Source organism: Eutrigla gurnardus (assembly GCF_963514095.1).
Source record: "Eutrigla gurnardus genome assembly, chromosome: 24".
Classification (NCBI taxonomy): Eukaryota; Metazoa; Chordata; class Actinopteri; order Perciformes; family Triglidae; genus Eutrigla; species Eutrigla gurnardus.
In genome coordinates, this window is record NC_139935.1 from 2,091,634 (window position 1) to 2,108,291 (window position 16,658).

The 16,658-nt window shown below is 49.4% G+C and overlaps 2 protein-coding genes across 3 annotated transcripts in view; both read left to right on the forward strand.

Annotated features, from left to right (window-relative positions):
* The window catches only part of LOC311009774 (uncharacterized protein), a 4,682-nt gene extending 2,560 nt beyond the window's left edge, over positions 1–2,122 (forward strand). Inside the window, exon 3 of the mRNA XM_084004144.1 lies at positions 198–2,122. Within this exon, the coding sequence (XP_083860270.1) occupies positions 212–1,279 (1,068 nt within the window). The 5' untranslated portion in view covers positions 198–211 and the 3' untranslated portion in view covers positions 1,280–2,122. The remainder of the gene's footprint in view (positions 1–197) is intronic.
* Positions 1–9,088, forward strand: part of LOC311009762 (major facilitator superfamily domain-containing protein 6-A-like) — a 19,551-nt gene extending 10,463 nt beyond the window's left edge. Inside the window, exons 1-7 of one of the 2 annotated variants that reach the window (XM_084004126.1) lie at positions 2,379–2,638; positions 3,295–4,861; positions 5,723–5,820; positions 6,511–6,672; positions 6,795–6,893; positions 7,075–7,367; positions 8,091–9,088. In XM_084004126.1, coding sequence (XP_083860252.1) covers positions 3,297–4,861; positions 5,723–5,820; positions 6,511–6,672; positions 6,795–6,893; positions 7,075–7,367; positions 8,091–8,312 — 2,439 coding nt within the window. In that variant the 5' untranslated portion in view covers positions 2,379–2,638; positions 3,295–3,296 and the 3' untranslated portion in view covers positions 8,313–9,088. Of the gene's footprint in view, positions 1–2,378; positions 2,639–3,294; positions 4,862–5,722; positions 5,821–6,510; positions 6,673–6,794; positions 6,894–7,074; positions 7,368–8,090 lie in introns of those variants that run through there. The other variant, XM_084004125.1, reaches the window with a different exon arrangement.
* Positions 9,089–16,658: the final 7,570 nt, after the last annotated feature.

Below are 16,658 nucleotides of genomic sequence, written 5' to 3' on the forward strand. Positions count from 1 at the left end.
GCTTTAAATCTGTCAGTGCGGCTGAAGAAAGACAAATCAGCACAGCTGATGTTGGTTGTTGTTGTTTGCTGCAGCTCTAGAAGTCGACTGTTTACTACCTGATCAATACAAACGACTGTGTTCTGATTTAAAGTATTTAAATCCCAGGACTAGGACTAGCTATATGCTGTGTAAACTCCTCTCTGGGGTTGTTTCAGAGAGCTGTGGAGCCATGAAGGAGTTCCTGGTCCTCCTCCTGGTGCTGGCGGAGGCCTCGTCCAGGTCTCACAGCAACTGGTGTGAGCGTGGCTGTGACTGCCGGGGGGATCTGAAGTTCACCATCTGTTCTCGGTCTCTGTTCGCCCAGCTCCCGGACAGAGTCCCCCCCAACACGGAGCTCCTGGACCTCTCCGACAACCACATCTCCGTCATCCCCGAACGCTCCTTCAACAAGAACCGCAAGCTCCGATTCCTGCTGCTGCAGAACAACAACATCAGCGTGGTGGAGGACGCCGGCTTCTCTCAGTTGGAGTTCCTGCAGAAACTGGACCTCAGCTGGAACCGGATCTCCACCCTGACTGAAGGTTTCTCCGTGGGCTTGGCCTTCCTGCGGGAGCTGCAGCTCGCCCACAACCGCCTGAGCAGCCTGGACAGCCGCAGCTTCCAGCACCTGGATGGCCTCCAGAAGTTAAACCTGACCAGCAACAGTATCCGCACCATCCAGGTGAGGTCCTTCTCCCCCATGAGCAGCCTGCGGCAGCTCCACCTGCAGGACAACCAGCTGACGGCCCTGAGGAGCGGGATCTTCTCCATGCTGCGCTCCCTGGAGGTCCTCAACCTGGCCGGGAACCAGATCAGCTACATGGAGATGGGCGTCTTCAAGCCCCTCACCAGCATGACGCTCCTCAACCTGGCCAACAACCGCATGTCCACCATCGACTTCAAGACGTTCCTCAGCATCCACACCTACAGCACCCACGTTCTGCTGGAGGAGAACCCGTGGAGCTGCGACTGCGACCTGCAGAGAGTTTTCCGGAAGCTGCGGAGCATCCAGAGGCTCTTCCTGGACGACTACTACAACCTGACCTGCCAGGAGCCGCCGGTCCTCAAACACTACCTGCTGATGGACGTGGACACGGAGCTGTGCCTGGCCGAGACGGTCACCGTGCTCATCATCACCGTCACCGTGGTGATAACCGTGCTGGCCGCCATGCTGATGGGTGAGAGGAAGAGGAAGAAGAAGAAGAGGAGGAAGCACTGGACGCAGCAGGGAGAGCTTTCTGATGAGTCCGACTCCTGAATCCTGAAGTCTCGCTGCCTCTTCGCACTCTTTATTTTCTCCCACAGTAAGACTCACATTCAGCATTATGACCTCCAGGCAGCTGTTGCCCCGTTGCTTAAATCCCACAGCAACATCTGCAACCCTGGAAAGAGATGTTGCTTCTGCGTAAAAACCTGAAAAGCTTCTGTCAAAGGACTTATTCTAAATCATCTGCCCCAGAAAGAAGAAAAAAACACCATTTATATATTCATAAAAGGCTTTATTTTCTCATATTTATGTTCGTGCATGTGGTTCAATTAGTGTTTTTGTAATGTTCCTGTTGTGACTCCAGCTTACGAAAACATTAAATGGGATGTTGTGACATTTTATAGACTAACACTTCTTATTTAAGAAACATTTCTATCCACAGGACATTCACTTCGACAGGTTTACAGCGTCCCCTGCAGGTAAAACAGATGCATTGCTTTGAGAATCATTCTATGACATTTGATGTAATCATTTTTAAGTATTCATGTGTGTTAGTTGCTGTAATTTCCCCATAACATCACTGCAGGGACATCTAGCTTCCTCTCTGCGCTGCTCAGTGGTGAGTTGGATCTTTTATTTTGAAACTGTTTTACAGTGCTAGTGACAGCACCATTAAACTGTGTTAGTGGAACCACTTACGTGTTCTCACTGGGAGTAATGGTTTCCCCTTTACTGGAGACATTTAGGTGGAGTCGCTCTGCTGCGTCACATTCACACAGTTTAGCCCGGAGACGACCGGAAATTGTCAAAATTAAAGCATAACGTCTCTGGAAAATACATCTGATTTGAACGCCTGGACAACAATTAAATAAAATACAGATAGAATGGTGCCAGAATGAATGTTTAATAAAGGGATTCAATAACTGTTTACATGATCAAATAAGTATGTGATTAGTTTATTAATTAGATTTAATGTATTCAACATAGAAATACACACTAGTTTTCCAGCGTTCAAATGTAATCATGTAATCATATTGACAGACACGTTTTCTTTAACTTTCGATTGGCAGTAAACACCCCTCTACGTTTTCATCTACCAAAACAATGACTTTTATTTTGGAAGCGCGGGCCGGAAGCCGTAGCGGCCATCATGGCGTACTTGACGGTTGGACAGGTGGGAGCGCCGGTCTGACGAGCTGCCGTTGTTCACAATAGTGAGCGAGCCGAGCCGCAGAAACGCGTTAAATTAACGTTAAAATCACACGCAAACTCGCAGCGTTAAATGAAAACATCGTCCGCTAAATGAAAGTCGTATTTCTGGCGGCTTCTGCGTGAAAAATGTGCGACAAAGGAGAGAAACTGGACAGAAAGTACGCAGTCGCAGTTTAATGGGAGCGGTGACCTGACCAGGTAAGAAAGCGACGTTTTTTAGGTCTGAATGCTGGGGTTGACGTCACGTTTCAGTCGGAGTTTAATTGTTGTTACAAGTGACAGACTGTTTACCGGGAGACTCCTTTCCGGACCTTTTAGCGGCTTTCATGTGTTTTCTTTACAATAGGAACGCCATTTTGGCTCATTTACATAGTTTTCTCTATTTGAACGTATTGAATGTGCTTCGTCTCGCCGCTAAATAAGCTCGCTTTGTTCAAACACAACGCACTTCCGCATCGGAGCCCCAGTGACAGTCAGTGCGGGTTTCAGACGGGGGTCCGCGGACCTCCAGGGGTCGTCGTGGCTCAGCAGCCCGGATGTAGCTTCACTGACCTGATAGCAGTAGTGATGCTATGATGGTCTGTATTGATCACTGTTGCTTTGATTAATGTCCTCGTGACATATTCCATAAGCTCCAGAGTTAAATGTTTTCTAAGTGAGAAGGACACATCACACAGAATATACTAATAAAATAATGACTCTAACTTGAAGTATTGATGCTGGAGACCCTGATTTTTACTCCTCTATCTACCGCCAAGAACCCAAACATGGTTTTAATTTCACAACTCCAGCATCATTTGGTTATTGGACTTTGGTGCAGCTCTCGCCTCACTTCCTCCTCTCTTATCTCCCAGATATGCCAGCTGACGACAAGGTTGCCATCCTGTCAGACGACGAGGAGGAGCACAAGAGGAAGTATGTGTTGGCGGAGCCCTTCGACACGCTGTCGATGCAGCAGCCGGCGGGTGTTCCCGCCACGCCGCCGTCCACCTTGGACATCCCGCCCCAGCTGCCGGCGGCGGCCTTGCAGCCCAACTCCGTAGACTGCTGCGAGAGGATGTGCCTCCGCATCAACACCCAGCTGCTCGTCTCCAAAGTCTTCTACTTCTTCTTCTACGCCGCCTACGGCTCGCTGCACCCTCTGCTGGCCATCTACTTCAAGCAGCTGGGCATGTCGGCCAGCCGCAGCGGGCTGCTCGTCGGCATCCGCTACTTCATTGAGTTCTGCAGCGCCCCCTTCTGGGGGGTGGTGGCGGACCGCTTCAAGAAGGGGAAGGTGGTCCTGCTGTTCTCTGTTCTGTGCTGGCTGGTGTTCAACTGTGGCATCGGCTTCGTGCAGCCGGCCGAGATGAAGTGTGAAGAGAACGGTGCCGAGTTGCCGTCGACGGTGGCGCCTGGGACGACGACGCTGCCGTACGGTAACTTCACGCCGCAGAGTAACTCCACCAACCACACCCGAAGTCGGCGGAGCATTCTAGACCTCCGGTGGCTTCCTGAGATCCTGGACTCCTATTTAAGCGTGCTCCACAGGCACGAGCGGAGCGTAGACACAAACGCCACCTCAGTCTCCTCCAAGCCGGCTAACCCCACCCAGCTAACACAAAACACCACCCAGCCCACGCCAAACACCACCCAGCCCACGCCAAACACCACCCATCTCACGCCCAATACCACCCTCCTCACCACCACCACGACCACCACCTCCCCTGCCCCGACCCAAGCCAAGACGTACCAGATCATCTACAACAAGGACCAGGTGGAGAACATCTTCCTCATCATCCTGCTCGTCATCATCGTGGGCGAGTTCTTCAGCGCCCCCGCCGTCACCATCGTGGACACCGTCACCCTGCAGTACCTGGGGAAGTCCCGAGACCGTTACGGCCTGCAGAGGATGTGGGGCTCGTTGGGCTGGGGCATCGCCATGCTGCTGGTGGGCATCTGGATCGACCACACGCACCTCACCGTGGTGCTGGACGGCGTGGGCTGCGTCGTGCCCGACTTCCGCCTCCACAACTACCGTATCGCCTTCATTGTGTTCGGTGTGCTGATGGGCGTGGCGTTCATCGTTGCCACTCAGTTTTATTTTGAAAAGGGTGGCAACTACCGGCAGGAGCTTCCAGAGGGGGTGGTGGAGGTCCCGGGGTCCAGCTCCTCAGACCAGACTCCCATCAGCCCTGCTGAGGAGTTCCACTACAGCGATCTGCTGAAGCTCCTGTGCAGCGTGCGCTACAGCTCCGTCCTGTTCGTCGCCTGGTTCATGGGCTTCGGCTACGGCTTCGTCTTCACCTTCCTCTACTGGCACCTGGAGGACCTGAAGGGGACCACCACGCTGTTCGGGGTCTGCTCCGTATTGAGCCACATCTCCGAGCTCTGCGCCTACTTCACCAGCCACAAGTTCATCGAGCTCGTCGGACACATCAGGTGAGACGCACACCTGGCTTCTTGCACTTTAGCTGAGAGGAACATCGCCTTAAAACCAGTCGGTGTTCGATTTTCTTTCAGGTCCAATTAAATGTCCAGTCCCTCCTAAATCAGTATTGACTTCCTCATTATTTGCAACCGTATTCACCTCCAACAAGCCACAGGTGCCATGTGACATCTTCCTGTGCTTCACACTGAGCCGTTAAATCCATCCTCCAGTCCAGACAAAGCCGTCATTGATGCTCGGTGACTTGGACTCGGGGTCGGACTGGGGGGTCGGAGGAACATTTGAGTGTGGTGTTGGGTTTCGGCTGCAGCTCAGTATCTGCAGGGTCTCTGAAGTTGACTCGGTTGTTTAAGAGACAACAGCAGAGAGGCTGCTGGGACAGAGCTGCAGGTGAAGTTTCCCTCTGTTTCCAGTCTTCATGCTAAGCTAACCTATGCTAAGCTGCTCCATCTTCTCATCTAACTCTCCGCCATAATAATAAAAAGCTGTGTGAGTGTGTAAGTTCAGTGAGAGATTCTCGGCTGGTACTCGAGGAGCATTGTCATGGCTCTGGTCTGTCTGTGTGCTCAGCAAACCTACTTTGGATGAACAAACAACATAATCTTGTCTTAACGATGAACAAATGAACAACAAACTGTTTTGGGGGTGTGTCCTGTTGAGATCTGTTTGCTCATTTTTCTTGTCACTGCAAAGACAAACACAGTAAATGTCATGAGACCACAAATCAAACAAGCAACAAGAGTAATTGTTCCCTAATATTTGCTGTCAGCTGACTTTTGTCCTGCTTCAAAGACGGTACTGTAGGTGTGATTCACCATGAACTCCACATAAAGTCCTCCTCCTTGCCCCTCCAGGGTCCTGTACATCGGCCTGGCCTGCAACACAGCCCGCTACCTGTACATCTCCTACCTGAAGAACGCCTGGACCGTCCTGCCCATGGAGGTCCTCCAAGGTAACCTTCCTCCGTCTGCAGGCAGCCTGGGGAAGCTAGGACCCTGGGGACGGCACAGGAAGAGCCTGTGTTTGTCTATCTACCCGGCCGCTTATCAGGCGGCACATAGTTCAGCCTGTTTTATTACCAGCAGTCGTTTACAATAGTGTCATCTCCAGTGTCCAGCTGGAATACATAATCCAGCAGGACAATAAGAGGAGTGGACAAACATCCAATAACACTGTTAGAGGGTTAACGTTTGCTACCAGCAGCTCCTCCAGAGGGAATGACTCTCAGGGCATGGGGAGAATAACGTTTACTTCCTACATAAATGGCCAGTGTGGACGTAGAAACACTCCATGCTGAAATCTCAAATTCTCAATATTATTAATAGAAATGTCAATCTGATGGTTCTTTTTAAACGATGTAAGAAGTGTCGTTGCTGGTTGAGGAGAACGTGTGTTGGTTGGTTGAGACGTCCTCCCTGAGAAAACACGGCGTCTCACTGAACAAACAAGAACTAACGTCACAAGAACTTCCCTCCCTGTTTTAGTCTTGACCAGAAAAACATCAGTATTCACATTTGGGAATTAGAGTGAGATTTTACCTTTTTAAAAATGACAAATATCTTTGGCAGTCTGTGAGAGACTCAAACCTTCATTGTATGCTGAAACCACTCATTTCCCGTGTCCGTCCCCGTGTGTCCTCCAGGTGTGACCCACGCCTCGGTCTGGGCAGCCTGCATCTCCTTCCTGAGTGCGGCGGTCCCGCCGGCCCTGAGGACGTCGGCGCAGGGCATCCTGCAGGGTCTCCACCTGGGTCTGGGCCGCGGCTGTGGGGCCATAGTGGGAGGAGTCTTTGTCAACTACTTTGGTATGACGCCGTCTTCGCCGTACTCACTCGGGAGTTTCTGATTTTCTGACTCATGAGTTGTGTTTTTGTTTTTAAGCTACTTGAGAGTAGTTTGTCACACTAACCCTCCGTTGGCTCTGCAGGTGCTGCAGAGACATTCAGAGGAATCGGCATGGCTTCCCTCGTCATCCTCCTCATCTTCGCCTTCATCCAGTGGCTGACTGGAGACAAGGAGGGGAAAGGTGAGCCAACCTTCTCCAGGACGGGCAGGAAGAGCCCTCTTTAAATCCACTTCAGTAGCCCTAAAGCCCCCCCACTCACTTCCTTCTCATGCTGATTGCAGAGTAGTTGTAGGTTTCCAGCAGGAAGTCTGTCTGTCTATATCTGCAGCGTTCACCGTCTTCTCCTCTCATTTTCTCTCAGAGGACAAAATGCTGGCGGAGAACATCCCGGTTCCCTCCAGCCCGGTTCCCATCGCCACCATCGACCTGGTGCAGAGCCAGACCGCCGGTGGTAGCCCCGCCCGGGCTCGCCAGACCTCCGTGTTGCTGGTCAAGAAGACCAAACACCAGGAGGAGCAGGAGGACGTGAGCAGGCCTGCCTGGGTGCTCTCCGGCTCGCCCTGGGTCACCATCGCCTTCGCCATCGTCCAGATCAAGGAGATGATCAGCGCGGCGAAGAGTGGCGAGGTGCCTTCAGAGAACCAACCGCTGCAGGTGAACAAAGACTATTAGAAACAATATGCTTTGACATGGATGAGATACACGATCTATGGATGGACTCAATTATTAATAATGAAATATAAATAGTAATTATGACCTTTTCATGTGTGTGTCTGATAGTGATCATGACTTCACTAACCTGAACTTTCTGACACTTCCTCCTCTGTCTGGCTGCCCACACACACACACACACACACACACACACACACGCTCACTCAGAAGCAAGGTAAAAGCAAAAAGTGTTTGCATGCACGTAGATGGAAAACTACAGAGTGTGTGTGTCTGTGTGGGTGGGGGGGGGGGGGGGGGTGCGTGTCCAGGGTTTCCTGCGTGTGTGTGTGTGTGTGTGTGTGAGATATGATGCATGTGTTTGCAGTGAGTCATCTTTACCTGTGTGGTATGTGGGCGTGTACGTGCATGCATACGTGCATGTGTATGCGTCATGAAGCATGCTAATCACTCCCCCGACGGCGTCAACTCGACCTCGCCGCCTGGCGGCCATCTTGGAGCTCTCACTCCTGAAGGCTGAAGAAGGTGGAGACAGATTAGTGCAGCAGATGAAGTTAGCTGCTACGAGTTATGCAAACTTCCCTCCATGTCTAACATGTTAGCATGAACGTCAGCTAGCGCTTCCTGGTTTCTGGATGTCATCACAATAAAGACATGTGGCTTCATGTTGCTGCCGCCATCATCACTGTTTGTTCCTCTCGTTGCCAGGTGACTAACGAGCAGGCGTCGCCCGAGTACGAGGCCACGTCACACACAAACCCGGGTGATGACGGCACAGAAACACCCGCACAACCAACCCCCACCCACCCGACACCCACAGACTCTCACAAGGACAACGAACAAACGCACCCGTCCTCTGACGGAGGAACAGAAAACCAGCCCCCGAATGATCCTTTACAAACCACCTCATCTGCACATGGGGACATTTGAACTGTTTGTTTTATGACTGCAGACATGTTAATCAGGGTCACTCTTACGTCATTTCAAAATACTGTATATTTATTGAGATGAAATTCTAATTCAGGAAACAAGTTGGAAACACTGGAACTCTCAAACGTGGTGGTAATGGCCCAACTCACCTTGTGGCCTACAAAGTTATGTATGAACTTCATTCATTTAATCAAAGATTGACTGATTCCATTTGAACTAGAACATCCTTTAAATTAAGTGACAACAACAGGAAATGAACCCGTCAAAGTAAATGAGAAATGGTCTCGGTATTCAGTTGTATTATCTCAGGCTCTAAAAAGGTATTAAAAAGTCTGAAATCTAGCTTCTCAAATCATGCTGAAACCCTGATGATACAAATGTACTTAATTATCATTAAGCTTGTTATTTCCTTGCAGCTCTGCAGCAAACCTGTAAAACCAAAGCTTAAATGAAACCAGTCGACCCTTTAAATCTTCCTTTTATTTATATTATTCCTGGGAGGAGCGGAGATGAAGAAGTGCCTCATTTGAACGTGATTATTGTTATTTTTAATATTATTATTAATATTAGAAGTGAGGCCAGGATCCCTTTCCTGTGCTCCACAAATGGAGTTTCCACTGTTTTGAAGCCGATGCTCCATATTTCCCGTCTTTCTTGCCGTTTTCATGCCAAACATTTCCCAGTCTGGATTTCTGGATGACAAAAACGCACCCACATGAAGGAAATCTGTTCTTCTTCCTGTAAATTAAAGCATTAAAGGATATTTTACTCTTAAATATGGTTACTTACTCGTTCCTCATAATTCTAATGAATACAAATCAAATCTATATGAACAATTGCATGATAAGTACATTCCATAATACTTTTCCACCGCTGTTGATGAACTATTAATAGTATTTTTACACGGTTTTCTGTGCTTTGGGTGCAGTTTGTGCGGTCTGCCACTTGATGGCAGTAGTGTTCTGGGTGTGTTTCCGGAGTCTGGACTGAAGCGGCTGTGTGTGTGTGTGGAGGGTTATTGAGGTCGTGGTGCGCCTGCTACTGATGGGTGTGTGTGGGAGGACAGTAATAGGCTTCCTCAAAAACTAGACTAGATGTGCTGCTGTAAATATATAAATATATATTTATATATTTTGATGGTCTTGGTGCACTCAGGCTGTCTGCTGTCCGTGGAGAAATCTCTCCAGCCCCTCTGCTCTGCTGCTGCTGTTGTTTTGTCTCCCCTCATAATGAATAATGAACTACATAATCGTGTTTTACTGCAGGGTGTCGAGCCCACCAGGTGCAGCACACTGTACATTTAGATGAGACGTGAGGTCCAGGCCACTCAGCCTTTCTGGTCTCTCACTCGTCTCCGATATGTGCAGCCCTGACCTGCACATTTGTCCAATTCCAAGAGTGTAGTGGCTCTGCCGATCTGTTGAATCCAGGTGATGACGTCTCCTCACTGGAGGGGTCAGGGCGCTGGGGATGGGGGCTGCAGACCAGGATGGGTGCTGTGGACCAGGCACAGGGCCTGCAAGTGATCCAGATTCCAGCTTACTCTAGTAACAGTTTTATTCTTTGTTCAAACAGAGGGTCGGCTCTTATAATTGTTGTTTATTTCATCTTCTAATAACCAAACATAGCGTATCATTTCCTTCAAATCCCACAAGAGTTCTTAAATGTATCAAATTACCTTGATTTGACTGTAAATCCTTAATCCTGGGGTTCCTCAGGGAACCATCCCTGATCCCCTTGTAGTTTAAATCTGAAAAACCTCGAAGCTTTCCTTCGGGGTTTTCTACATTTCACAGTGTGGCGGCAAGCTAATGTATTTTAAAACATCTTAAGCACATTACGAGAATGTTACGCACCATTCTCTTTGTATAATCACATTTGGAAACGACATGCATCATTATCAAGAGAGCAAATTAACATTTCCATCCACCGGTCACAATGCTTGGTGCCTTTTCACCGTCTCACCAGCCAGACAGCATTTTGAAAAAAGCAAAAGGAGTGTGAGCATGCTGGGAGTTTCCCGGGATCAGACTGGTGCTGGTTTTCCTTTGTGATTGATTACTGTCACCTGATCAGGAACTGATGAGATCCAGGCTGGTGTCATCGATACCTGATAATATCAGGGACATGCTTTATTAATGATTAAAGATCAATGAGAGTCGATAAATGATGGATTCTGATGATAATTCTGTGTCACTAACTGGACTAATCATGACCAACTCTCATTAACATCTGCAGACTCCAACAGAAGCTGCTGCTGACCGACGGAGATCATGGAAAACGTAAGATTATTATTATTATATAAATATTTCAGATACATTATATTGATGTCTTCTATGTTCCATGAACCTTCTTCAAAGTCTTTTGTCACTAAACAACCTATATATGGTCCTAAGACCTAAGAAAATGCTTCCGGATCCTGATTCCCCAGGATCCTTTGCGGCCTCCCAGCTGTGTTTTGTGGCGAAACTCATTCATTTTGTAGCAGCTGGTTTCATGGAGGAGAAAGTGACAGAAGTCTTTGTGATCTCACAGCAGCTCAAAGGAATCGCATAGATTCACAGCTTTGTTCTTCAGTTCATCGGCTCTATGAGTATCATGTCGTGTGATCATGTGCATTTACAACCTTTAACACCAGCGTTGACCATCCAGTCTCATAGGACTACAACACGAGTAATACTGTAGTCCTCGTATTCGTGTGCCAGCCCATCTTTGACAAAAAGCTAGCTGATGAGAGGCAGCAGTACTGTGAAGTACTTTAGTAGTAGTAGTATCTTGGTGTAGCACAACGGTATATATGTTGCAGGGAATCTGAGCACCTTTTGTGTGCTGCTGCTGGTCGAGCAGGACAACAGGGAGACTTTGTGTCCTGGCTGGAATCAATCGCTCCATAGATGACGCCCACCCAGCCAGGCCTCTCCGTGGGCGGCCGGGAGCCCAGCAGCCCAGCAGGCCGGCCTCGTCCGGCCCCGCCTGGGCCCTTCTCCGGCCCCTGCTCCGGCCCCTTCTCGGCCCCCGCAGCCTGCAGGGCCAAGACAACAGGAGAGCTGCACTTTACATCTGAAAGCTTTCAGACGACACGCCAGTGAACTTTAAAGTGACTGGAGGAGCTTGCATGATGAGATCTACTTCCTGCTGGAGGCGGGACCAATCGCAGCCAATGGGATTTCAGTGAGGGACGGAAAGGCAATTTGAGTGGGTGAGAAGTCTTCGAGTTTTACGAAATTAAACTGCTGCTGTCGGGAAATAAAAGATGAAAATATATTTTGATGTTATACATCTATATAAAAATAAAAAGATTCTTTATATCGCCCGTTGGTGGCGCCACAGAGTCTTTGCGCCAGCATTGTGGTGACGATGAACAACAACTCCCATGATCCCACGCTGCTTCATCGTTTTCTTTGAGAAACTTTCAGGTCATTACTGCAGCATAGAAACATTTCTAAACGAGTTGCTGATGTGGAGCAACGTTACCCTGAACGTCGTCCCACGAGGACGAGGTTTTCACCTTGATGTCACCTTCAAACGGGCAACAGTGGGTCACAAAGCAGCTCGCAGGTGAAAACCAAAGAGAGCTGCTCGTGTCATGAGTCTCCAGCTGGAGACATTGAGATATAAATCAGCTGATCTGAGTCACTCTGGTTAGATGTGACGGTCCGCTCTGTCGCCTGTCTGCGTCCAGGTTTCTGTGGTTAACATGATTCTATGGAACAGTAGATCTGGTTCCATCCCGCTGAATGATCTGATGCCTCTTAGATTTACTTTCATTCTGTTGTAGCTGCAGAAAGGCTCATCTGTTTAAGGAATGAGCAGCTTCTGCAGTAATTATTGCTCGTGTGTGTGTGTGTGTGTGAGGATGTGAACATTTGAAACGTAGGCGTGCGCTTGTTGTATCTGACTCCCCGGTCCAGGTGACAACTCACATTTACATTTGAGTCTTTATTATTATTATAATGATTTGTATGTTTCACTCGTTGAGCCGGAGCTTCGTTACCTGGAGAGACTTCAGTGACCAACGACACACATTCATGGTGCCGGGATCTGAGAGGCTGGGCTTTGTTTTCACACCTGCAGGGTTGTGGGTTCAATGCCTCGGTCGAGGACAAGATGTTGTGTTGATTGACTGTGATGAACAGATCCCCCCTCTCTCCGATGATATGTAATTACAGGCAGATGGGCGCTCGTCTCCTCCGCGTGCTCGGCCCCGTCGTCTCATCTCATCTGTGGATATTGGTGTCACCCAGACGAATCCCCCAGCATCCATTGTGGCGCCGCAGCCTGTGATGTGCTGCAGGGACGTGGGCAGGGCCATGTGGGTACTTGTGCGTGAGGAGCCCTAAGTTGCAGAGGTTTTTTTCTAATTGAGTCAGGGACTTATGCTGGCAAGGTAGGCGTGTGAGTGGGGGGAGACTAATCCCAAGCTGCTGTTGTTTTTCGTGCCTGCTGGCTCCAGATCAAAAACTTAACAGCAATAATCATGCAAAATGTGTGGCTTCCACTTCAAAGCCTGCCTCAACTTTGCTCACACCCTTGTAGCTCGCATAGTTTCATCCTCTCCACCACTTCTTCTCGTCCTCTCCTGCTTTCCCCCTCATCGCTGTCGGACGGCGAGGTTTCGGAGGCGATCCGAGAGCCAGCCGTGACCTTTCTGCATCAACGACCTTCAGATGAGCTCAGAGTTGAGGTGTGGATGTCACGCGGCTGGTTTCCCTCTGACTGTGGAGTCGGCGTGCTCGTGGCGAGGCAGCCAGATAGCAGACGTGTCAGACGTCAGCAGCGCTCTCGGGGTGAGGCGAGCGTGGGCGGCGAGGGTCGCTGAGGCCCGTACGGGGCCAAAACGGCAAACCCCCTCCACGTCAGCCCACGGCCTGTCAGCGGGCGCCGCAGGGCTGCCCACTGATGCCTTAAAGGTGCAGCGCGCCGCGTTTTAACACCAGCAAGAGGTTCCATGACTTTTCTACTGCAAATAAACCCCTGAATGTCAAACAGCAACATGAAAGTCCTGAACACATTAATACTACTGTCATATGATGTATATTCTGCTCCTGGTACTTAAAGCATGCTTAAAGCATACATGCTGCTCATCCTTCTGTCCTTGTGTGTGTTTTGGATACTAAGCGGCTGCAGAGGAAGCCTGCGGAGGAAGGCGGCGAGTGCGTCTCCGTGGAGGTGAGTTGGACTTCGGCTACTTCAGCAGCATTAGCATTAGCATTAGCAGTGGGGCCCCTATAGCTGCTTCTGCTGCAAAGTTTCCCACTGCAGTCTCTAACTGTATGTCACATAACCTCCACCCACGCTCACAACGCCCACACACATCCTTGCCCAAAACGCCCACGCCACTGTAATCTGTGTGCAAAGACACACACTCACACACACACACACACACACACATCACCCCTATACACACTCCCCACCCACGCAGGCACACACGTGTTCAGTCAGACATAAGCCGCTCATACCATCCCACACTTTCTCAACAGACACAAAGTAAGACTCTGCTACCCAGGGAGCATATTCACACACACTCACACACACACACACACACACACACACACACACTCACACACACACTCACACACACACACACAGCAGCAGTGGCCTCGTATGGCTTCGTAAACTCAAAGAAAAAAAGCTGCTCGGCTGCTTTAACTGCTTTCTGACCAGATTTTTAGTTTCCCCCTCACATCCACGCCCGTCTCAGAGCGTCTGCTGCCACCCAAACACTGGGAGGAGACGACGACAGGAGGCAGCGACTCCACGGAGGCTCGTTGGCATCACAGTCATCCTGTAAGCCAGATCCCCTCCAAATGAAAAGGGACACTCCATGACGAGCACCAGCACCGCCTGGAGACGCAGCCGTTGTTCCTCCTCATTCTTTTCTTTCCTCCAGAAGAGGAACTTGGATGAAAGGAGCTGCTTTTTTACAGCGAAGTGTTGAGGATGTGGGTTGGTGGGAGGGAGGGGGGGAGAAGGGGGGGGAGAAGGGGAGCAGAGCAGCGTGGGCGCTCTGACAGGGCGAGGGGCTGACAGGCCCAGGCGTGGGCGTGTCATTGAAATGTGTTTCTTCTCCGGAGGGGGAGAAGAAGAAGAAGAAGGAGGAGAAAAAAAGTTGCAGGGAGAAAGAAAAGGAGAGAAGAAGAGAGAGCTGCAGAAATTAAACAAACAGGCGTCTCCTGAAAAGTGAAATATGAAGCGGCTCGCTGCCAAATGAGATACATCACTGTTTGGAGGATTGGGGGGGGGGGGGGGGGAAGCGACGCCCACTCTTTGGAGATGATTGACAGGACGACATGAAAGCAGATTGCTGCCGTCGTGTGAAAACCTTGTACCTCTTCCTCGCTGCAGTTCTTAAATGTTTTCAGGACTTAATTGAAGGATGAGTTTTTCAGATGGATCTTTTGTAGAGATTCAACCCCACGAACCTACCCAGAGAAGGGTGTTCTGGGTAATCTCAACAATGCACTGCAGGCCTGTGAGTCACCGACGTCTTTCAGAAAGTTCACTCTTTGTTACATATCTGCCACAATTTCTCTTCTGCTGAAGAAAACGTGCAGCGAAGCACACCCCGTGTTTTTAGTCTGATTAGCGTGTTAGCATGCTAACGTTGCTAATTAGCACAGAGGACAGAGTATGGCCGAGGCTGACGGGAGCGTCATCGGCTGTGCAAACCGAATCCTGGAGCCATTAGAATGAGAAGTGTGAGGACGTCAAACCATCATGTCAACAGAGAGGCTGCTGGTGTGAAACTGGGTGAACTGGGACTTGTGGGAACAGGCAGCCTGGGTGTCGGCCTACCTCAGTGTGGGTGGACATCCTACTTCCTGCCAGCGCCCGCGTCTTAATTTGCTTGTGTTGTAAGATATTGAATGCAGTGTGTGTGTGTGTGTGTGTGTGTGTGTGTGTGTGTGTGTGTGTGTGTGTGTGTGTGTCGCAGGTCAAACGAGGAAGATATGGAGCTGATATTCTTCTCCTCTCTGATTTTCTTTTCATAATTTGATTTGATCCCCGTCTGCTCGGAGGCTGATCCATGGGAACGCCGCTAGAAGGTCATATCTGCATAGTAACACACACACACACACACACACACACGCACACACACAGGCAGAGAGAGAGAGAGAGCAGCCAGACGTGGATTTAGAGGCTGAGGGTGGGCGGTCTGGAATCCTACCTGCCTACCTGCATTTGGAAAACACATCATAAATATTTGCATGAAACCTGATTCTTGACTGTAGAAACCCAGCATGATGACTTTGAGTCTGTTATAGAATATCAAATGTATTTATAAGCTACAGTGACATCCAAACTCATCTAGTTTAACCTCCTGAAAACGCTTCCTGTTCTTCAAAGCATCGGAAATCATTTATTTGCTTCTGAAAAAGTGAATTAAGTGAGAAATTCAATGTTGAAATCGCTCTTTGAAGCAGGAAAGTTTATTCTTTACCTTTAGATCGACACGACGCTCACGTTTGTTTGGTGAATATGAAGCTACTTAGCTTAGCACAAAGACTGGAAACGGAGGGAAACAGCTAGCCTGACTGTCCAGCTGCCGTCTCTGAATATCACTCGTTAACATGTTTGTTGACATTGTAGAAAAAAGACTTGGTTTATGGCCACGCTAGCCGTTTCCCCCTGTTTCCAGTCATTGTGCTAAGCTACGCTAACTTGCTGCTAGAGAGTGGAACCGATAGTTGCCATAAAGAAACTTTATTGACACGTTTATGGGATTCTCCCACCCTGTTGTACATGAACCCTTCTTTACGTTCCTTTATCGGATGAAAGAAAGCTTCTTGTTTCTGAGGTCGGAGGTTATAAACTAGGCCACGCCCCCGATGACAAACGGGAAGCTGCGTCCTCACGTTGGAGATCTTCACCAGTCTCTGCACCTTTCCGACCTGGCGTTACTCCCTCCTGTCCTCCGGGTGATGTGAAGTTTAAATGGACCAGAAGAAATCCAGCTCTCATTCGGTTTGCTATCAGCACATCATATTCCTGCAGGATGTTTCCCGCATAATGTGCAGTTTTGCTTTGATATTTGTTTTACTTTCCCTGTGAATTTAATTAGAGGATGTGAAAAGCGAGCAGTCCCACCCCGTCCTCCCCCTCACACACAGAAACACACACAGAAACACTCGTACGCAGTACAAATACTAGTTTTCTCGTCATTGGGGCTTTTGAAGGCACATAAAAGCAGCTGGAGTGTAAATAGTTTGCATGCTGTTTGCTGCTGGTTCAGGGTGGCTGAGGTGGGAGGGCAGGGTTTTTTTGGGGGGGTTTGACAGAAGCGTTCTGGTTTGGTCCCCAGGGTGCTACACTGGTGGCGGCTGGCCTCATTCCTCAAAATAGCTC